Here is a 23849-nt window from a genome sequence, read left to right as displayed (position 1 = left end):
AAACGGTCTACTTTTAAACCAGGGGTCTCAAACTCAAATGAGCTGGGGGCCAATTCTGCCAACGTCATCTGATTGGAGGGCCGGCTATTTCTGAAAATGCAATGTTCTTTTTTTCAAATACCACACAAAACTGCAAACAGAAAGTGCAAGTGTTTTTATCTAGTTTTAGACACCTGTGCTAGCAACCTTAGCTTATAAATAAAATAATGATAAAATAAATATTAATACAAATGATAAAATAAATGAAAAACATAAAAACAGGTATGTGTGTGTGTTTCACACCAAATAAAAATATTTCCTCTCTTAACTTTTTTAAACCAAACTAGGCATCAGGGTTAAGAAAGCCATTGCCAACACCATTGGATTTTTATATCAAAATTTCAAAAGGCCATGGCTTGAAAGTGGTCAGAGATAAAGTCCTACTGTAAATGTAAAAATCTTTGAGTAAAACAAAAGTTTATGAAGGGGGTATGAAGGCAAGCACCTCAAATTATGCACCTTTCAGTAAATACTGGATGAACATATTTAAGCAGGTTTACTTTCCTTTTTTCATATTACCCACATAACAAATTAACAGGAAAACACCTAAGATGTATACCAACACCTAAGATGTTGTGGTTTAGTAATAGATTACTACAATTCGCTCTGAGCACAATAATGGCGACAGTTGACGTTCGAACTTGAGTGTGCGCGCCAGTACTTCCGGTGAAAACTTCCGGTGATTTGACAGCGAGAGCGGGAGACGCGAGAGTGAGAGACAACCATAGACAACAGCGACCGAGTTCCATTACCAGAGATATTTCTTTACAATGAGTGTTTTTAGGATTAAAGAGAGGCGACTTGCCTTTCAGAGGGTGAGAGCCTCAGCACTTCATTGTTGTGTGCCGTTATGTACCGTTTCGTCACGTTACAACAGAGAAGTCAGCTTTCATGTATTCCCTGTTGACGCTGCGGTACGGGCTGAGTGGATGCAGAAGATCCGGAGGGATGACTTCAACCCGACCAAAAACACCCGAGTCTGTAGTCGGCATTTTAAGCAGGCTGATTTTAACGTGACTGCCGGGGGGTTGAGGAGGCTGAAAAAGGGAGCCGTACCCGTTTACTTCTCATGGAATGGGTACGAACTACCTGCGCCCCGACCGAGCGTCTGGGAACGGCGTCCGCGAGCCGAGAGTCCTGCCCCAGAGTCAGACTCGGACTCGGAGATGGAGACCGAAATTGCTCCACCAGATCATGACTACTCTGTAGTCCCTCAAACAGGAGCGAGGGCGAGTAATTTGGCCGACGAGAACAAAGCTCTACGTCGCCAGGTTAGGGAGCTACAACAGCAGTTGGAAGTCCTCAAACTTCGCCAGCGTTTTGGGATAGAGCGCCTGTCTGGATCAGATGAGGACGTGCGCTTTTATACCAGGTTTGCGTCCTACAGGAGTTTCATGGTATTTTGGAATTTAATTGAACCTGCCGTGACCCACAAGATGGTGCACATAACAAGCGCAAAGACAGCCTCTGCCAGCATCAGCACAGTTCATCACCCAACAACGGTAAGTGACAAATGTGGTAACATGACGTGCATATTAAGAGTTGTAACTCTGAAATTGGATACAAACTGTTTTATTTTGTAATTAACCCCTATTGGTTTGTATTTTCTAGATTTTTTGACGTTAATCACTCCTATGTTGTATTGCTATTGTCTATCCAAAGTAAAATGCCTGTTTTTAACTGATGTTAACTAAGTTAACTGATGGTTAAATAACCAAAAATCCGATTGTTTGCACCTATATAGAATATCTAACAAAAAAGTAAAAGCCAACCAGCTGATATTGGTATTATTTTCTGATTTAATTTGATTCTGTAATAACAATGTCAGAGTAACTAAACAGAGGCTTTTTGTTTTTATATCACAACAGAAACTGAGACCCATTGATGAGTTTCTGCTGTTCCTGATGTACCTGTCAGTGGGTTTTCCTCCCAGGGACCTTGCAGAGAGGTTCAGCATACACCGCACTACTGCAAGTCGGATCATCTCCACATGGACTCATTTTTTGTACTGCCTGTTGGGAAGCCAGCGCCTTTGGATTCCGCCAGAGGTAGTGAGAGCTCACCTGCCAGTTGAGTTTGCAGCTTTTTCTGATACACAGGTGATCCTTGATTGTACAGAGATATTCTGTCAGTCGCCATCCTCTCTGCTGCTTCAGAGTGAGGTTTTCTCTACCTACAAGTCACACACTACATTCAAGGCCTTGATTGGCATGGCACCCCACGGTGCTGTCACCTTTGTGTCTGGACTGTATGCAGGCTCTATGAGCGATCGCGAGATCTTCAAGCAGTCCGGGATTGTAAAGCTGCTGAAACCAGGTATGGCGATCATGGTGGACAAAGGGTTTGTTGTGGACAACCTTGCTCCTTGCAAGGTGTACCGGCCTGCCTTTCTCAGCAAAAAACAGCGGGTCTGGCTACTGCTAGCTAGTTAGTTAGCGATAGCACAATGTGAATGTGTTTTGCTGTCAATTTTACACTCACCTTCATAGTTGTCAATGAAACTTGACAGATACATCTTGTACCCCTTTTCCCGTTTACTCCGGGGGGCAGAGCATCCATTACGGACGAGCCTGTGGACGTCCAATATAGTAAGCTTTGGCAGCTCCTGAAGACACCGAGTGTAAAACAGCGCCATCTTGCCGGAAGGAGTGGATCGCACACTCAAGAGAGCGGAAGTAGAACGGAAGTAGAGTCTTGCACAGAGCGAATAGGCCTACAATAAAGTATTCTGGTCAAACAGTTCCTATCGCGGCCTACCCAGAAGTTCGCATCATATTGCGGGTGACTTTGTAGTTCTTTAGAGCCCTATATTTCTACTAGCCCTGCTGTCTGTACCACATCCATTACGGACACTATCATCACGTTTACCACTGCAACCTCAACCGCTATGTTGGGCAGAGGGTCGAAACAAGCATGGTATGCTTAGAGGACACCGTTGTATACACGCACCTCCATTCACAGACGCACCGTGACTATCACTGTCATAGACGATCGATCATAATCTCCAAAAGGATATTCTCCTTCAGAATTAGAATAGGTGAATAACATAGCTTACCTAAGACTTCATCACACGTGAACGTTTTTCAACATTTGGTGTAGGCCTATTTCTGCTTAATTTCTGCTTCAATTTCTGCAACACTATGGCCTGCATCGCTTCCGCGTCATTACATATGCACGTCTTTGTGTTTCTCGCGTGTAATACAAGTATTTCCTGAAAACTTTGCGCAGCGATTTTGGGTTTGAATCAAGCTCTGGATGTCTTGCACATAGTGGAGCAGAGTAGGCCTACAAATGAGATTTGTCACCGTACCTGGATCTATCGTCTATTTTAATCAGTATCGTTGTTTGTCGCAATTAATAGCCTCAAGGGCCGGATTACATTATTATTTTGTCATACGTCGCGGGCCGGAATTAGGGCCGGGTGTTTGAGACCACTGTTTTAAACTATCATTAAACTATCTATCTATTAAACTAGCTTTCTATCAACAACTTTTAAACTATCTACATTCAACTTTTAAACTATATACATTCACTAGCTGTCTATCAACAACTTTTAACTTGTCATCAACTGTCAACACTTTTCATCAACTATGACTCCTACCCACTGTAGCTAGTTAGCATGGTTAGCAAAGTTAGCATTGCTAACATTGTTAGCATTTTTAGCAAAACTGCTAAAAATGATTAGCTAGGTTAGCTAAGTCACATGGTTAGCATAGTTAGCATGCTAACATGTTAGCATGCTAGTTAACATAGTTAGCATAACTACTAAAAATTATTAGCTAAGTTAGCTAAGTAACATGGTTAACATAGTTAGCATGCTAGTTAGCATAACTACTAAAAATGATAAGCTTGGTTAACATATTTAGCATGTAAGTCACATGGTTAACATAGTTAGCATTGCTAGCATAGTTAGCATGTTTAGCAAAATGCTAGAAAATGTTAGTTAAGTTAGCTAAGTAGCATGGTTAGCATTGCTAGCACTACTATAAAACATTAGCTAAGTAGCATGGTTAGCAGAATTACAAATCTTAGCATAACTGCTAGCAAACATTAGAGCCATTCCAACTTTCAGTTATCGTCAAATATCTACCTATACACAGCCATTAAACTATTTGAATATCAACATTCATTAAACTGCTAGAAAACGTTAGCTAAGGAGCATGGTTAGCAGGTTAGCATTGCTAGCACTGCTATAAAACATTAGCTAAGTAGCATGGTTAGCATAGTTAAAAATCTTAGCATAACTGCTAGCAAACATTAGAGCCATTCCAACTTTCAGTTATCGTCAAATATCTACCTATACACAGCCATTAAACTATTTGAATATCAACATTCATTCAACTTCCAGTCTGTCAACAACTTTTAAACTATTTACTTTCAACTTTTAAACGGTCTACTTTTAAACTATCATTAAACTATCTATTAAACTAGCTGTCTATCAACAACTTTTAAACTATCTACTGTCTATCAACAACTTTTAAACTATCTACATTCAGCTTTTAAACAGTCTACTTTTAAACTATCAACTTTTATTAAGCTATGCAACCACCATGTCTATCCTAGCATCACCGTAGTAACCATCTCTGTATTATCTGTTTTAACTATACATGATATTTTACATTACAACTTTAGCATTTTGATGCACTGGTAATTCCTTGGAATTGCATTTCTAGTTTACTTTAGGTACCCAAACAGAATACTTCATGAAAAGTATGAGTATTGATACAAGCACTTCGGATACACCATGGGCATGGGGGCCTGCTACCTCTACTGCCATCAAGCCTGTTCATCCAAGGCCAGCTAGAAGACCTCGGGTTGATCAAGAGGAGGAGGAGGATGAAAGCAACATCTCCACAATAACACCTGATGGCTCCACCTATGGCCCAGCGCAATCAAAGAGCAAATGTAATAGAATCATCACAGCCAACGAATGTGTTTTGTGTGTTGTCCCTTCGGATCCCCAGGACAATACAAGCCGAAACAACAACTCAGACCTTTTTCCCTAAATAATCCCAGCACCATCTTACAAAGGATCTTTAGGCCAGATGTCTGCATCGTCTGGCAAAAAGAGGACATTGTTAATTCTGTGCATAGTTTGGATGTTTTAACACCTTGACTCGTAACACCTTGGGCAGTAAAAGCTGCAGCACTGGATCCCTGGAAGGAGGAGCCTGGGTCACTCGGTACAAGGTCCCATCCACTTCCTGTATCTGGGACCACTGCTTTATCAGCTGCTGGACTTCCCTTGGTTCACTCCACTTGTCGTAACGGGTAGGTGGTCGTCCCTGTCGCCAAAACCACAGGTATCTGGAAATACAGGGATCAGTCCCTTGCAGGACTTTCAGGTCTCTTTTGGTTCGACCAGGGATGGTGTCCACCATAAAAGATTCTGTCATCCAAGAGTCTTAGATAGGTGCACTCGAGGCTTACATGTTGGCTATGGCAATCGGCAGGGGGATGTCCAGGCCGTTTGACACAGATAGCAAAGTGTTAGTGGGGCTTGTGGGAAGCCTAGAAAGGGCATCGGCATTGCAATTATCTGTCCCAGGACGATATTTGATGTTGTAATCAAAGAGGGCAAGCTGAGAAACCCAGCACTGTTCCAGAGCGCCCAGTTTCGCTGACTGCAGGTATTGGAGGGGATTGTTGTTAATGTACACGGTGAACTTGTTGCCCAGGAGATACTTGCATTTTTTTTCCGTGATTGCCCACTTGACTGCAAGGAGTTTGAGTTTCATGGCACTATAATTTGACATGTTCCTCTTACTTGGCCGCAAGCCCCGGCTAGCAGGGACCATTGGTCGCCGTAACCCATCCTTCTCTTGTCACAGAACTACCCCCAATCCTGCATGGCTTGCATCCGTCTCTAAGATAAAGGGACGACTGAAATCGGCATAACCTAGGACTGGCGCTTAAACAAGCCGTTCTTTTAAGACTCTGAATCCAGAAAGAGTTCTAAAGGCAAACCTGTACCTGACTACATTCAATGTTAACTATCCAATATTCAGATGTCTCTTTTTGCAATTGAAGTGTATGCAAATTAGTGCATAATTAATGAGATATTGTTAAATTACATCCATAAACATATATTTTCAGAAAACTTGTAATGCAAAAAAATATTGTCTCTGCATAAATAATCAACTAGTAAAGTTTCATAAGAATATCAAGGAGTTGCCTTTTTTATCCTATTCACCCGATCTATTTTGCCTATGGAGGCCAGTTTTAGGCCGCAAATGCTAATTAGCAGGTTTAAAGCAACACCAAAGAGTTTTTGTACCTTCAAATATTGTTTCCAAAATCGTTTCAGTGGTTCATCAACTCATAACAGGGTGAACGGCACTTCTGCATTCTCTTCGCGGCCCTCTATCGGCTATAACCGCACTATGCAAGTTTGCCAGATCGGGTAGCGGATCTGTAGATCGATGGAATGAGACATAAGAAACTACAAATTTGACTTGCTTCTGATGTTGCAATACATCATACTTTCATAAAATCATGCAACGTACTCTACCTTGTCAGTAGACATCGTTATTTCCAAAGCCAGTGCTGGATGTGCATGCGACAGGAAAAGTGCTTTGGTGTTGCTTTAAAACTAAAAAATCAGTAAACTAGATGTACCGCACAGCGGTACAAAATATGACCACCGCTCAGTCCTGTACATCCATTCCGCGAAAATAAATCATATAAATGAATTTGTCTCCATCTTCTACTCCATCCCCCATTCTTGAAACTTTTGTGTATGCTTGTTTGGAATGTGTGTTTGCGGGCCGCACACAAAGTAGCCTACTGGTGCTGCAAAGGTGAATAGATTTGTAGCACTTGCCAAAAAATTTGTAGCATTGTTATAAAACCTTTAAAATATCTAAACAATCACAAGTAGGGCAGTTCATCACAGTCCATCCATTGCAACTGGACTGATGAAAGGTACACCTTTAGGCTACATTGTATTTGGGAAAAGCAGAAGGTAGCAGCATAATGTATTTATTTATTTATTATTAAACAAAACAATCCCTGTCAGTTCCATGCAGTTTTCAACAGCTATCAAGAAGAGAGGTCATGTCATGGATTTTTGTGAATGTTTCTTCTTTTACATATGCATAAGTTTAGTCATCTAGTTCATATGATATTCAGCTTTATTGTCAATGCACAAATTAAATACCAGTAGTCTAAAACAAAATGCCGGTTTACCCAGTGGTGCAAATAACTGACATGTCCAAAAGGGCCTTCATGAAATGTGTTGCTAGACTGTTCATATACATTTTAACGGGCCAAGTTGAAGAGCTACTGTCCGTTATTGTTTGTGCAAATAATATGCTGATGCTTTCGCCAGACCAAGCTCAATCTTTTAAGAAATCGAAAAGGAATCGCCGGCAGATCAGGCTGAGTTTTTTGCAATTGAGATACCCCCCCCCCCGGTTTCAAAGCTATTCTAAATGCAAAAATGCATAGAGGGAGTTATGACAAAACCATGACTGTTAACAAACTAAGCTATATAAGGTAGGCCCTATGCTAGGCCTATTATACACAGGGTGCGATTTGTAGGGGGGGGAGGTGATGATTTTGTGGTGGATTTCTATGACTTAACGGATGCATGTATGGTTTTTTTTTTAACTTTGATATTACTGCAATTATTATGAGACTTCAAGGCCTGTACACATCTTAAACAGACCAGACCAGCAGTCAAGGAGTGGGGTGAGGGAGTTCACAGTGACACCTGGCTGGATGGTCGAGGGGGTGAAGGAGTTCACAGTGACACCTGGCTAGATGGTCGAGGTGAAGGAGTTCACAGTGAACTAGATGGTCGAGAGCGAGAGGATGATGTAATTGGATGATGTAATGGTGGTAACAGCAAGGCCAAGTAACAGGTGGCAAGATAAGAAGCCCTGTTACAACTGGAAAAAAACAGAATCTTGGAAAAAACCCAGAAGGAGACAGTTTTGCATATAATTTATGCATGATGAGACAATGGGTTCCACCAATAGTGGTAACCTTGGTGGATGCTGATAGGCCAACAGGTGTCTTTCGAGGGTGGCGAGAGGGCACAACCCCAAGGTTAAGGAGTATAAAAGATAGGTCGCAGCCACCTGTTAGTCAGATCTCATCGGGGGCGCCAGCTGATGACATCTCACATCACCCTATTGCTTGACACCTGGTCTGGACATCGTTTAGGCTGGATTATCACTGCAATACGGTGAATAAAGATTAACAGTCTTCAGAGATCTCCTGTCTGCATTGTCTCCTTCGGACGCTTTGTTCCAGAGTGCTAATTAGTAAGTAGTTAAGTGATAAATTGTTCAGTGGATTCGCAAGTGGACCGGTTTTTCCACGACAATTTCCCCCCCTCTGGTTTTCCTATCCCTACCTCTGCTAAATTATTTTTTATCGTCGGGGGGGACAACATTTATCCCCCTCTGCCCCTCATATTGATTAATGCTACTTCATATAAGTAAAGCGCTGCAACGTGAGAACAGTCTAGTAGGCTAGCCTACATAATAATCTGACATCAGAAACGCACCGTCACCGTCAGGCGTCAGCACTGATGCTGCTGACACAGTGGCTGCGTGATAACTTAATTTGGCCTTGATCGTGCAGGACATTTCAGAATGTCAAGTGTGTAATCCATCATTAATGGCTAGGTTCAATGGAAAAGTTAGCTGGACAAATGAAAGAAAACGAGAAGGATTCAGTGAAGCATAATAATGTTTTAGAACCTTCAAAATTAAAAAAACTGATGCAGGACAACTGCACGTAGAGTAGAACGTAGGCCTATTGTCCGAAGGAACTTACATTAAATGAGGAGATATTTGCTGAATGTCACAAAAAGTGTTACAGAAATTGCTTGGTATCGCTTATTCAATGGCTCTCTACCGAAACACCTGTAGTTTGCGGAGGACGAACGAGAAAGCACTCATTTGATAAATCAGCCAGTAGTAGACAAATAACTTTTAGAAATAATCTGTACTGCAAAAACTAATGTTGGTGGGTATTTAAACTATCTAGCGGGAGTTTTAACAGCTGCAAGAAATATAAGCTTCATGGTCTTTATGTTCTGGTTCGTAAATTATTTTCATAAAACTTCAAGTTGCCCTATAACTTTACTCTCCAAACTCTTCACTGCACTGTAGGCAATTAACTGACAGTATGATAGGCTATTTATTTTCTGTAGGCTACAATAAACACATTTATTTTTTCAACTTTTGCAATATTACGCACTTGGCTACTGAACGCAAATCAGCAGGAGAGAGAATGCACGTAGCCTACGCAGCGTGTAGCGCAATGTGTAGGCTATTTGGTTACCAACTAACACTGTTAGCCAATTCACTAACTTAAGACTTCAGTGCTATCATATACAACGTTTTTTTACACAACAAATACAGAAAGGATGGAGGCAGCAAAAGTAGAGAAGTCCTTTCAGATGGGGCAAGAACAAGGTGAATGTGTATGCTTGTCAAAACGTAGTCCTACCCTGCATTAGAGGAGCTGATCATCATACTAAGCACACTAAGTCATACACCACGGTAAACTAAAACTAAAATGTTACAAAGGTGGCAAAAATAATATAGGGTATTATTAACCATGACATTACTAGGCTATGAATCGTTCGTTCATTTTTTTTTTTTTGGGGGGGGGGCTACAAACTTATTCAAACTCATCCCCCCCTCTGGTTTTTACAAAAATCGCACCCTGATTATACACAACATAAATTGTCACTAGGCTATGCTGGCGACCCAAATAAAATCTCCTTTGGGAATCAATGGCGTACAGTATCAAGCGGATTTAAGCTGTCACCTCTTGGCGAAAAGTTAATAGTTTTGCATATCAGTAATACATTTCACGCAGCTGTGTGAATCACGGAAAGCGACACTTCTAAATGGAACCCAACCCACTGTACAGTAGCTCAAGGTCTATGGCTAAAGCAGCCATAATGAAAGCGTTATCATTTGGATACTTCAAACACACGTGTTTTTTAATCGCATAGACTACTACTACCAAGCTGGAATCAAAGCACATCGACTCCTCTCTCACACCCTAAACACGCACTTCGAACAAACAAAAAACGTCTCAGTCTCACGGTATAGGCAAAACTGTATTGGACCGGTGTAACGTTGGTACTAAATCATCCATCGCAAAGAATGATTTTTGTAGCACGTGCAACAAATATGTGTAGGTACAGCCCTGCCCTGGATACATCTCTCTCGATACATTTGGTTTAAATGGAGATGTAGATCACGGGTGCGTTAATAAATCTACATTGCGGCGAGTTGACACAAATTATTCACTTTATTCAATTTATGTAGTTTCAGTCCTAGTTACTTTACTTTGAGCCATGCTCTTCCTTACTTGAATCACCTTTGAAAATAGAGGCTTGAAGTAGCCTATATGGGTGTTTGGGAATGAACGTTGACTCAGATGCTTTTTGAGACTTTGGTCTAAATGTCCCAGCCCGGTGTTTAGGATGCATCATCAGGTTATCTTTCAGGTAGCCTATATTTTCCATTAGAAAACCATCACGTAGCGAACGTGTTGTGGCTAACTCACTTAGCTCCTGTGAGTAGCCTAGGTTATGGTTATAAGCAAATGAGATGACAGTCGAAAGATGCAATTAGTGCTGTTATCAATGTTCTTGGTAGCCTATAACCGCATTTGGGTATTTCCCAGAATTGGGGCCTATTTCTGTCCACAGGGTGTAATTCTATTAAAAACACATTAAATCTAATAATGTTTAGCATCACTAATTAGTATAAAGAAAAACAAGCCTAGACTTTTTTAATGGTTGCTCCTACTCATGATTTAGACACATTTTATTGGTGTTTTATGGTACAATATCAGTGTTTTGGTGTTGTCCGCAACCAGAGTTTTCACATATTGTGCCAAATCTCAAACATTATTTATCAAAAATTAATTAAAAAATCATGCATATGAAATAAATGTTACCTGAACTAATGAACTGCATGCACACATTATGCATATATATGCATTTCCTGTTTTATTTTGCTTAACGTTTACCTGTCCCATGGTTTCGCCGTCATTACCAGCACACTCTACATAAAGGCACTTTGCTACTGTTTTTTCATCAAAAAAATATTAGGTAACCATGGTCACCTAATATCACAGTGGAATACATGGGTGTCAAGCAGAAAGATTGATGCCTTGATGTCCAGAAACATAGGAAAATCTACTCTTTATCTCTCTCGTTTTGGGCATGTACACTTATTATGTGTCATTACCATACGCATTGTATTTCTGTATTTTTGAATATTCCTGAAATTTTAAAATGACTTTAATAGTTTAAATGATGTACATTACATGTAGAAAGCTAGCTACACTTGCATGGTGATCATTTTTGCTTCTTAGGGTAGTTTTTCGGTATAAATGTCATCACCAACACAGTCATTACCAGCACATTATAGCTTGAAATGTAGTGGTAATGACGACTGTGTTGGTGATGACATTTTTGCAGATACATTTAAAGTACTATTTTTAAAAGAAATACGTTTTTTTTTTTCACAAAGTCAGTTCAACTTGGGTTTCTAAATTATAAACATTTAATTGCAATAGATTACGATCAGTGATTTGTCATCACCGCAACAAATGTCATTACCAGAACTGCAATGTCATCACCATCACCATGCATATTTTTTCCAATAGAATATGTATAAATTACAATAAATTACATTAATTAGATATTTTTGACAATGTTGGACAGTCTAAATTGCCACTGGATGAAAACAGATATGATATATGGCATTTATTTCAAATAAATGAAATTCCAAGCCAGGGTCGAGTGAAAAAATAAAAAAATAAGATACTTAAACGACTATAATTCATGTTGTAAGTAAAATTCAACAATTCTAATAAGTTCAAGATAAAATAGACTTCATGTGAAACCATAATTGATCATTGATTGATCATTGATTGACCATTTCATCTTTAAAATGTACATATTAGATAATGTGATGGTAATGACATTTACCTGAAAAATGACAAAAAAACATAAATTCCCTTATATTGTGGTCTCAACCAAGCTCACAAGGTTACTCTTATCAAAATGACTGATAACTTGTTGCATACCAATTAGTAAAAGTTTTAATTTTATTTTTCAAAATTTCAGTAACCCATATAGGCCCGAAATCTGAGAAATGCCCATTTATGGTTTTCTACAAATACATCAATAATCAAATTGGCCTCTATCACTCAACCAATGTCAACCAATGCTAACGGTAACATTATTTTACCTACTCTAGGCTATTGATATAACTTAAGATTAATGTAGCCTACCTGCAGTAAAAACCAAGCATGTCCGGTAAACATTCGCAGATTTATTTCGGCTTCAAGAAGAAATGGGAATTACATTTCATGTGAACATTGTCCTATCCTTTATTAGACGTTCTTTGCGGTAAACTACAGTCCTTGTAGGAAGCGTCCATTGTTTTTCCAACCCACTTTTAACTTCCAACAAAATTACGTCTCACTGCAACGATGCGCCATCTAGTGGGCAAACGACTACTTATCGCCAATACTGGAAATGCAGCCATGATGATGATGATGATGAATATTTATTTTGGCTTTCTTTTAATCCTACTGAATTTGTAATTATGTATTGGCCGTTCTAATACCGATAGTATGTGGGTGCCTGTGTGTGTGTGCATGTGTATATGTGTGCACCGCCATCTACAGGCCAATGTGTACAGTCACTAAATGTACACATAACTTTTTAGACCCCCCCCATGGATGAAATTCTACGAAACTTGGCATACCCCCAGAGAATGTCAGGTTAATCATACACATAAAATTTGGTGCAGTTCTGAACATCTTATCTGAAGAGAGGGGCGATTAAAGCAGAATGATATTGCATTTTCATTTTTTACCGGGGGGGTGCAAATCACAAATGAGTGATTATGGGCTAGGTTGATGTGGGCCCTTGAGACCAACATACCATAAAAATGTCTTCATCCTCGGTGCAACGGTTCAGGTAGTTATTTAGAAAAAAAAATGCATTTTTTGGGTTTCGGGGGGCCCAGTGCGGTGGGGGAGTGGCCTAGTCTAGTGGGGCTACATACCCACCAAATTTCATGTGCCCCGGTGGTTCGGTGTCCTGGGTATCGTTGACCAAAAATTCAGGAAGTAGATGACGGGGGGAAAAAAAAAAAAAACTTTGACAATCCCTATATGACCGCTTCGCTAGCGGCGGTCATAATAAGTAAATATGATATTCAGAATCAGCACCCAAAAATTAGGCAAAATACCCTCTTAACCAGTGTTTTCTCACATTGACCCCCAAGTGATAGTAGTCCCAGTCTTAATTATGCGTTATATAAATGATGTCAAGTGTGAAAATGGATTGTGAAAATTTGAGAGCAAAAAAAATCTTGTTCCTTAGACTCTATACTAGCAAAATATGCAAAAAATACATTTTTACAAGAAAATCCAGCGGGATTACACAAGACACCGTACTACACTCTGGCAATAAGTAATGATGCACGTTACTTTTACCCCGATATCCTGGGGAACCAGCTAAACTGATAAAGACAGCGCTGCAATGTTGGAGAACAGTTAAGTATAAGTATAAGTATAAGTAAGTATATATACTCTTTTGATCCCGTGAGGGAAATTTTGTCTCTGCATTTATCCCAATCCATGAATTAGTTAAACACACTCAGCACACAGTGAACACACACTGAGGTGAAGCACACTAATCCCGGCGCAGTGAGCTGCCTGCATCAACAGCGGCGCTCGGGGGGAGGGGTTAGGTGCCTTGCTCAAGGGCACTTCAGCCATTCCTACTGGTCGGGCTTCAAACCGGCAACCCTCCGGTTACAAGTCCGAAGTGCTAACCAGTAGGCCACAGCTGCCCCAGTTACACATTGGTCGCAGTGTTATCCGATTGCGTCGAAGTCCGAAATCATTCAGAGTAGTGTTATCCAATTGCGTGCAGTGAGATTTTTAAAGTCATGCTTGTTGCCGCCCCTCGAGTTGGGCCGGCATTCGTTGTTCGTGGCCAGACCCTTAATCTTTCTAGATTACCAGGGTCTGGATTTTCCAGGCTAGGCCTAGGCCAGGGCTATACTAAATTCGCCTAATGTGGTACACCTTGTGGGTAGCTCTTCCCCAAACTAATAAATGTCAGTGAAACTATGGGAAAACCAAAGCTGTAGGGTGATCAAAATTGGATGTGGATTTAATGTGTTGCCCTCACATTGTAGCATAATATAGCCTACTACTGAAGTCAAAAAAATGCCACATTAGCTAGGCCTACATGATAACAAATAACTAAATGAGCTCTCACACTAAAAAAAGTGTGGAGAACTACATTATAAAACACAAAGAACAAAGAGAACATAGGCTTAAGATTTTAAAAAAATATATATTTTTAACACCTTTCTGACATTGCCCTTTTCATCTCACGTCCCCCCTAGTAGAAGCTCGCGTAGGCCTACCACCAGTGACACAACTAGGCCTTAGCCTAAATCTAGACGCACCTTAGCGGCAGCAAATGTAATTAGTCTAATATGGAAGCCCGTTTCCGCCACTTGAAAAAGAAAACGGCCAGATACTAAGTCAAAAGGAGGAGCTACAACAGAGGGCAGCTCATCCCGGACAGACAGGTTACAGTCTGCCTGACGTGACTCGCGGGAGATATCGCAGAATTTTGTTTGCAATAAATACAGCAGAACTTTCATTCTTACTCATTAAAATGAGCATGATGACTGACGAAATAAATTCTTATGATGTAGTTTAAATAAACCACTGTTGTCATACAGTTAACAGGCCTGCACTGTAGCACATAAATTCAATATTTCCCTATATGTGTGTCTATCTATTTAGCCAACAGCAGAAAATAACAGAATATCCAAACGTTTTCAGTAGGCTAGCCATTGTTGCAGAAATCACGTATAAGAAGGTATCCCTTCGATTTCTGTTCATTTTCGCATATTCCAACATAAGGAAGCAGCATGAGACACCCGTCAAAATCGTCATGAGGAGATTCCTCCCAAATGGCCCTATCACGTCTTTGAACTGACGTCATGAGGACGTGTTTCAGCACGTGCAGGTCGTGGAAGGCAACTGCAAGATCTGTCTGCAGGCTAAGACTCCCGCGATATTTTAAGGTCATGTGACATGGTGTCACGGTGGTAAGTCCCTCCCCGGCTGACAGAAGTCGGACAAAATTTCTAACCAGTAAGCATTGCGTCCATCCCAGTATGCATTGTGTTCAACCCAGCATGCATCACATCAAGTCAGATCTGCACAGATCTGCCTCAAGTCGAACACGCCTAATGTCTAATAAGGGGAGAACCGCCACTCTCGGGAAATTTCCGGTTTCTGAACTGGTTGCAGTTCCTTTTCTGGTTCCACATGAGGGCGCTCACGAATAAGTGCAGAATTAATAGAGGTCTATGGAGCTGTACCCCTCAAATCCACTTTTCTCGGGATATAATTTTTTGCACAGAAATTTGAATGTTGCATGCGAAAGAGGGGACAGAGAAAATACACACCGCTGAGTATTATATTTTTTGAGTCACTTATTTGTTCTAAAAAGCCTTTCAAATGCGTCAATGACGTCATTCATTAGCAGAAAGCTAGTGTGTTGTGGGCAACAACGACCCAACCTGTAAGAAATCGAAAGGACGTAAGTACTCGTTCATTCAACTTTTGACCTATAATCCATAGTGAGCTTGCAGAAACCACAATTAAATCTTCGATTTTTCAACGACAACCAGGCGAAAGAGACAAATTTAGCCATCTAGCTCCATAGACCCCCATTGTTTTTGCACTTATTTGTGATCGCCCCTAGCGGAACTGCAACAGATTGCAGGTACAATGGAGTTAATAGGGAGTGATCCGGCTCTCCGTAAACGGGCTCTGGGCTGGTCTAATGCAGGGGTCGGCAACTTTTTTTTTTTTTTTTAATCTCAGAAGAGCCACATTAAGACGGTTACAAGAAGAAGTTTGGATATTTAATGTACAGTTACTTTCATTCAACAGAGGATTTTTTTAATACATTGTCTACTAGTTTTAAAAGTAATGTGCAAGTAACTTGAAATGTAAAGTAGAATGACAGAAGTATAGGCCTTAGGCTTCCTATGTAAGCTAAACACCACCCCCTATTTTCCCAGTGTCCTTTGGTATGCAAAGTAACATCATAGTTCACAACACAACACTCAATTTTCATTGACATGTCATTGGCGAAATTGAACATTAGGCCTACCAGAGATTAGATTTCGTGATGGCCTTGGAGTCTGGCTGGCTCATATTCAGTGAGGTGAAGTTTCATGCAAGAATTGAGGCTGTCATCATTTAAGGGCAACTCCACGCAAAACTGTCATATATCCATAACGCCAACTAAATAGCCTACCATGGCATTGTGTTGGCGTTATGGATGTGACAGATTTGCGCGGAACTGCCCTTAAACGTGAGCGCAGGTTTGTCTTTATATTTGTCATATGTGAGAACGATTTCTCACATGCAGGAATAGGGTTAACGCAATACTAACTCGTTGCAGTGTGCGATATATAACGGACAGCTCGCAAGCTGTGGTCGCTGACGTTTCCTTTTTGACATTTTCCTTATCTAGCCTACAGTAAGCGCACACATCAACAATAACAATTAAAGACAAGTGTTCTCGTTGACTGAAATGGAGGGAAATCGGTGATTTTGTTTGATATTGACATGGCAACGAACCGCGAATGTAACAATATTGTGCAGGCTACGGTTACGGAGTCAAGTGAGGTGGGAAGTTATATAAATTACTCAGATAGACCTACGAACTAAAATAAAATAGGCCTACATTTTAATTAAATAGGCCTACTCATTATTATTTTCAAAAGCTGAGCCGCATCAAGGGATCAAAGAGGGCGGCCGCAGCCGCAGGTTATGGGTCTGAGGTCTCTAACCCCTACTGGTTGCATGGTGTCAGTGCGTAATCCGAACGCACCCTAGGAGGAAATAATTTGGACCAATCGTGATTCGCGAATTGTGACGAACTTCCTGCTTACATTTATCTCCATTTCACCGACGAAGGATTTTAAAGGGAACAAACTAAATATCAGATTTGTTTTAGGAATGAACTGTTGTTTACAACAACAACGATATAAAGAAGCTCCGCGTAGCGTTACCAACAGCTTAGTGTGATTTAGTAGCTCATAGGCAGCCTGTTTGCTATGCCGCACTGTGTCTCTACGGTTTGGATGTCTTGTCTCCCAAGGACATGGGATTTAGGAAGGCACAAATCGCTGGGTCAATACCTCTTACTGGAATACACGTCTAATTGTGAGGTGGAAAAATACTAAATGTTACGACAGTTTTCAGATTGTTTTTGTCAGTGCTTTTACTGATCCAATTGATCAGAATAGACCCAATGCAGCAGTGGTCGGATGTTTACATCGAATGGAAGGCTTTTGCTGGTTGCTGTAGTTTTTCTCCTCATAATCAGATCCCACCCGGTCCTGTCGCGACAATAGGTGAGAATCTTTTACATATAGCATAACATTGTGACAGACTTGGTAATCATTTCATTGTCCAAGTAACATTCTGTCATCTACATTCATAGCATTTAAAAATGTTCACATGTTTACATGTCACTTTTTTTTCTTTAAACAGGAAGATATAACTTCAAAATAAGTGGAATTTATGGGATCACAAGGTAATATTTAAATACTTAAAATATCTCAATAAACATGAGAGGTCTAATTCATCACTGACTTGTGTGGGATAGCAGCAGCGAGGAGATCTTTCTTTGTTTGTAGCCTAGAACAGCTGATTCCTGTGCAGCAATTCGGCGACCGCCTGTTGGCTCGGCTTGGCTTTTGCCTGCGGGTAGCCTATCTGTCAAGATACGCTAATTAAAAAAAAAAAAAAAATCTGTTCACGTATGTCAAATAATGTATAAAAGTCACACCACAGAATCATTGAGTGACATCGAAGTATAGGAGAGAATTATATTCCCCCCTTCTTCATCTAGCCTATAGGCTACTTGTGGCTTTGTTCATGACGTTACTCCAGCTGACATTGTAGAATACCAACGGAAGTGCAGCTAACACAGTTACAGTGTCCATATTCTTCTGCATTTTCTAACCAGCCAAAGTAGTTCTGTTGTCTACACTTTTTGAGTTTGAAATAGGTTTGGTGGTACGTATTCTCTCGCTGTTGTAATGCTGTTCTTTACAAGACGGAGTTGTGTTGTAGCCTATACGAAAACGCTACACGTGTGTCAAATGGTATGCTAGGCTAGTCATCACAACATTATGTTAAAGTCCACATAAGCTGGATGGACGGACAGTCAGTGACGGGGTTGCACTGGTTAGCATATCTCACAGCATGTCTGTCATTTAACTGAATGTGCCAAAAATTGTGTCATAGTTTTCATTACTAACATGTTGCCATCTTCCTGAGACTTCCTTTATTTCTTGACTAACCTCATATTGAATAGGCAATTGTAATGTGAACGTGGTTATTATTGCTGTTCCCCCAGTTTCATCAGAAGAGATGAGTGTGAGAGCGGGGCAGGGTAGTGACGAAGTGCTGGTCTCACAGGCCGTGTGGGATTACCTGGCGGCTGCTGGGAGGCGCTGGCTGCTGGAGTTTGAGGATAAGCAGGGACTCAGTGCGGGCATCATTCGGCGAGGTGAGCGCGGGGGCTGCTGTGCGGTGAGACTGCAGCCAGTGGAAGGCAGCAGCCAGGGAAGAGCCAGGATGATGGAGGGATCGGTCTCCCCCGCCACACGGAAGGCCTTCATAGACCTGTGCCGCTGTGCCCGCAAGGAGATGACCAAGCTCGAGGGTGCTCCCAAACGGAAGCGCTCTCTGTTGCCTTGTGTGGGGGGGCTTGAGTTGGATGGGGAGGGCAGCTTGCTTTACCCGCCGCCTCCGCCTCCCCAGCCACGACGTTCCCAGAGGCAGCAGCAACAGAGGTCCAGGAGGAGCAGCGACCTGGAGACCTGCTTGGTCCTCCCAACGCCGCGTCACGAGATGACTATTCAGCCAAGGACAGAGGCTGAGGCCAGTCCTATGGCTTCTGTTGCCATGGCTATAGGTGCTGAGGTGAGCAAGGAGGAGAGCAGCAGCAGCAGTTGCCCCATTTGCATGGGAGAGATGGTCGACAAAACCACGCTGGAGAAGTGTGGTCACACCTTCTGCCGCACTTGCTTGGACCAGGCCTTTCTGGTTAAGCGGGCATGCCCGGTGTGTCGTCTAGTGTATGGGCAACTCATTGGCAACCAGCCAGCCAATGGAACCATGATGGTGGAAAGAGACCCAGACCTGGAGCTACCTGGGCACGAAGGCTATGGCTGCATATGCATCATCTACAGCTTTTCTCCTGGCTTGCAGGCGGTGAGTAGACCAGGACGAGCACAAAATGAGAGCACAATTGCACAAAATGAGTACAATTAGGACAGTGTCTAAGAAGGGTGCCAAATGTCCCATGGAAATCAAAGGCAAAAGGTTTCGATTCGGGAATGATGTACCATCAACTTGTGTTCTATTTTCTCATATCTGTATTTGTAGAAGATGGCCTTTCTTTATAACCTTTCAACTCAAACAGCTAGAGAGATATTCTTACTAAATCGGTTTGAGCAAGTGGTTTCAGACAGTGACAAAAAATGGAGCTATTACATTGATGAAATTGGTTGCTATGCAACAAACTTTCGTACTGTTGAAGACCACATGCTGTGCTTGAAATGCACCTTGGGTAAGGATCCCTAACTGCATTCACAGTCTAAAAGTGATTGTGATAAGTGATTTCATACTTCCCTTATGCACAAACTGAATGCATTGTATAGTTTACATAGGTGCTTTAGGAGATCGAGAAGGAAATTACTTTTACAGTACAATATTCAATCTATTATCTGTTTTATTCTATTTGGCAAGACCAGCAAGACTTAGTTGTGCTAATCTGCGGAGAGCTGTTTGATCATGCAGTTAGCAGTGCTAACACATCATGTAGAGGAAGTTCAAGCCATCAGTGTTGTGTCTGACTTGTTTCCACTGCAGGAGGAGCACCCAAACCCAGGAATCAGGTATCCTGGCACGGACCGAGTTGCCTACCTGCCCGACAGCCCTGAGGGGAACCGAGTCCTGGGCCTGTTGAGGCGGGCCTTTGAGCAACGGCTCATCTTCACCATTGGCACTTCCATGACCACAGGCATGCATAACGTCATCACCTGGAATGACATTCACCACAAGACCTCAATATGGGGAGGACCGCGCTGGTGGGTTTTTTGTTTGTGTTCGCTCTTGCAAAAAGGAGTCTGGGACTCTAATAAGATATGCTATAAGTGCTATCCTTTTGTAGTAATCCAGCTCTACAAGTACACACCATGATGACTTCAATGAAATACTATTGCTGTGTGAAAGCTGGAGCTCACATTGGAACATTGCTCATTTTAGTAGTACCATAGATAGGTGATATTTGGAGAATTGTGAAATTTTCTGAGAAATGGTCATGTTGTGTGCATGTATTGATTTTTGTAATCCTCTAGATTAAACCAAATGAACCAGGACAGGGGTTTATATCAGTGATTTGCATAATTTAGGGCAGCCATGGCCTACTGGTTAGGGCTTGTAACCGAAGGGTTGCCTGTTCGATCCCCGAACCCAGTAGGAAAAATGTGGGCAGGGGAAGTGGTTGAGCACTGCTCTCCCATGCCCACATCCACGACTGAAGTGCCCTTGAGCAAGGCACCTAACCCCTCACTGCTCCCCGAGCGCCGCTGTAGCAGGCAGCTCACTGCTCCGGGTTAGGTGTGCATCACCTCACTGTGTGTTCACTGTGTGCTGTGTGTGTTTCACTAATTCACAGATTGGGATAAATGCAGAGACCAAACTACCCTCACAGGATCAAAAGAATATATGTGACCCTGCAAGGCGAAACCAGTCGCTTTGGTAAAATGTACAAAATTAAGTTATTGTAATATTGTACTCACACGAACGGCCATAAACTAAGCTTTCCAACGATATGTATATCGAGGGTATTGCAAAACGTATCGCTAAGATAACCGCATCCAAAGTTGGCATGGTTCTCCTGTCACGATACGCCAGAAGAGGAAAAAATCACCTTTTTAAGTAAATTGTCACGTGCGATAGTGTGAGGGCACAGCTATGATTAGCCTTACGGTAGCGTGACTTTGAAGCGGATGACTGACTATGCAGTTTCAACCGTGCCATGAGTCTTTTTCTGCCCCCTAGTTAATACCTGGGACGGTCATAAGGGGTCACTATAGAATATAATTAATGTATTTCGGGGGAAGGGAGAGGAAGTTCTGTGTACACAGATTGTGTATAGCCTAGCCTACTTTTAAAATGCGCTAGCCTACTTCAATGGAAAACTTCTCCTGGTCCCTAAAATGACGCCAGTATTTCTAAAAGTTTGTGCTTTTGACCATTCGTGCCCTGAAAGGCAAGTCTTTCACATTCATATTCGGTTACATCTGCCAAGAACGATATAGAGCTGACGCATTAAGTAACGAGTAATGAGTAACCTAATGAGTAAATTAGCTCTACCGTACCCTACCGTAAAACCTTATAGCACTGTGCGCAAAACGACTGGTTTCGCCTTGCAGGGTCACATATATACTTATACTATACTAAGTCCTCGCTTCTCTCTATCTCCCTTTTCAGCTTCGGCTATCCAGACCCCACTTACCTGGTTCGGGTGACGGAGGAGCTGCGGGAGAAAGGGATAACGGCTGACTGACGGGCCGAGCACGCTGCACTTTTGGAGTACAAACGAGAGGAGCGGTGGCGGGGTTCCCACTGCCCACTGGCTCTTCTCTCTCTCCGGGTTCCCTCCAGGTCAACCAGAGGCATGGCTGTCAGCAACAGCTGTGGTGCAATCAGGAGACATCCTGCGTTTGATCCAGCTCTTCTGTACTATCTTAGACATCTGTTCAGTTCTTCTGAGTTGTGTTCATACCAGCTCTTTGAGTGATGTCATAGCAAGTCCAAGTGCAATCCAGTTATCTCTTGTCACTTTTCTATGGTAAAAAGGAGCACTTCCAAAATGAACAGTAATGCAAGCTGCTTTGTGGGTGGGCACCTATGTTGCGTTAAAGAGTGTAACATTTTACTTACACTGTTATGGTAATGCAAAATGTTAAGGATCTTCTTATTTCAAGCACACAACCATAGCTGGTTTTCTAATCACCTTGTTAAGTGAAACAAGTTTGATGGTTCAGCGATGTTATCTGTTCATGTCGGGGTCAAGTGTGACGGCACATCGTGGATGGTTAATGCCAGGGAGTGCAAAAAGCCCCTGCTTAAGAAGTATTGCAATCAGCACTAACAGGCACTTTGGCCATGCGGAAGCGCAGGTGAATGGCTTTATATTTGAGAAGGCTGGGTTTCTGTTTTGTGTTCTGGAAGGAAGAGTGATGCTGTAGAGGCTTGATCAATCACACACCCTGTTATCTTCTGCGCCCTCCAGATTTGATAAGCTTCTGCGAGGCCCATGTCTGTCCTTAGAGCCTCTGGCCTCTCCTCTCTCTCTCTCTCTCTCTCCCAGCGATCGTCTCAGAGTGCAGTAACTGCCCTGATGTAGTGGAACCCATAACAGAGGCTCGGGGAGACCAAGTTTTATGTTTGGTTTGTTTCCTCCTACTCATCCTTTAGATTTTGTTATGTGTGACTTTTTTAATGTGCTGTTTTCCACAGAGGTTGATGGTAGAACCACTCAAGAAATATTCAAGACTCAGTTTCTCCATCAGATTTATATAATGATGTCAAAATTCAAAGGGCATGTACACCACTTGACCAAATCAAATACACAAAATATTGCTGAAATGCTTGTATGCTTTGCTTTCAAATGCCAGGCTGAGCAACATGCACATTATAGGTGAGAGATTTTATTCAATAATGTTGAATTGTTGGGTTTATAACTAGTTTTATGTGTAGCAGGACAATGATAATCAGGAAGTATGTAAAGCTATTGATTCACAATTAATTAGAATCGTGCCTTCAAACAAAAGAACAAAGATCAAAGCATGAGCATTTCAACATTTTATTTTCTGAAAATAATATGTTCCTAGTTGAAATTGTGAACTATGTGTATAATTGGGCTTAAAACATCCCACTAGTGATCATGCAGTGAAAATATACATCATACTTAATAACATTATTGACTTCTGGGTATTCAAATAATCAATGAAAGCAGACATAGAAAGGATTGTCATGTCTGAAGAAAACTGTGTGGAAGTTGTTTCAGGTGGAGTTTATGCCTACACTAAGTTGTTCTGCCTTTCTCATCTACTTTAACTCTCACCATATTAATTTTAGTATTGTCACATCAAGGTCTTAGGCGCATCCTCTGAACATACAGATCACTTGCTCTTTGTTTAGTCTGACTTTTTTCTGTTAAGGGACCAACACCAATATTAGAGAGAGAGGCAGGGAGTTTACACAAACTACCTTGCTAAATTTTCTATGCAGTGTGAGTGGGAAACAATACAAATTATTGATTGTTGACTGAATGGTACTAATTTCCTTTTATAGTTGTGTTGATTTGTATTCATGATTGAATTGTCTGTTAAAATTTTGAGATATGTGCTTTACATTTTTCATACTTGAATAAAAGAAAGTTATGTTCCCCTGAGTTTTGGTGTTGGTCTATGTAATGGATCATAATCATTTCGATAAGTGTTTAATTAATACATCAGGTTATCAAAGTGTTTCGAGATATGCGTCACTGGCGTCTGACAATGAGTAGTGCATTGATCAATATCGTTCATGGGCTTCGGAAAAACCTTTTTCCAGAGAATGTCTAATAAAGGGAGAACTGCCACTCTCGGAGAACTTCCGGTTTCTGAACTGGTTGC

The 23849-nt window shown here is 41.5% G+C and overlaps 2 protein-coding genes across 3 annotated transcripts; both read left to right on the top strand.

Moving 5' to 3' along the window:
* The first annotated feature begins 635 nt into the window (after positions 1–635).
* LOC121713279 lies at positions 636–2471 on the top strand. The gene is made up of 2 exons (XM_042097790.1): positions 636–1541; positions 1908–2471. The coding sequence occupies exons 1-2, from the start codon at positions 810–812 to the stop codon at positions 2469–2471; spliced, it is 1296 nt and encodes a 431-aa protein (XP_041953724.1). The 5' UTR covers positions 636–809.
* Positions 2472–16932: 14461 nt separating this feature from the next.
* Positions 16933–23626, top strand: dtx3 (deltex E3 ubiquitin ligase 3). Of its 2 annotated transcripts, XM_042098748.1 has the most exons (5): positions 16933–17501; positions 17641–17683; positions 18512–19371; positions 20032–20249; positions 21658–23626. In XM_042098748.1, exons 2-5 carry the CDS (start codon positions 17671–17673, stop codon positions 21731–21733), a joined length of 1167 nt encoding a protein of 388 aa, XP_041954682.1. In that variant the 5' UTR covers positions 16933–17501; positions 17641–17670; the 3' UTR covers positions 21734–23626. The 2 variants fall into 2 exon arrangements, with proteins under 2 accessions (XP_041954682.1, XP_041954683.1); XM_042098749.1 differs by lacking the exons at positions 16933–17501; positions 17641–17683 and adding an exon at positions 17809–18168.
* Positions 23627–23849: the final 223 nt, after the last annotated feature.

The sequence above is a fragment of the Alosa sapidissima genome, chromosome 7 (genome assembly GCF_018492685.1).
Source record: "Alosa sapidissima isolate fAloSap1 chromosome 7, fAloSap1.pri, whole genome shotgun sequence".
Taxonomy (NCBI): domain Eukaryota; kingdom Metazoa; phylum Chordata; class Actinopteri; order Clupeiformes; family Clupeidae; genus Alosa; species Alosa sapidissima.
This window is presented reverse-complemented; position numbering and strand designations above follow the sequence as displayed.

Bases quoted from the DNA above. Each gene is read 5' to 3' on its own strand.
- dtx3 (XM_042098748.1), top strand. The intron at 19,372-20,031 runs GTGAGTAGACCA...TTTCCACTGCAG, and splicing joins TTTCTCCTGGCTTGCAGGCG to GAGGAGCACCCAAACCCAGG. The intron at 20,250-21,657 runs GTGGGTTTTTTG...CTCCCTTTTCAG, and splicing joins ATATGGGGAGGACCGCGCTG to CTTCGGCTATCCAGACCCCA.
- LOC121713279 (XM_042097790.1), top strand. From the start codon at position 810: ATGAGTGTTTTTAGGATTAAAGAGAGGCGACTTGCCTTTCAGAGGGTG. The intron at 1,542-1,907 runs GTAAGTGACAAA...ATATCACAACAG, and splicing joins CAGTTCATCACCCAACAACG to AAACTGAGACCCATTGATGA.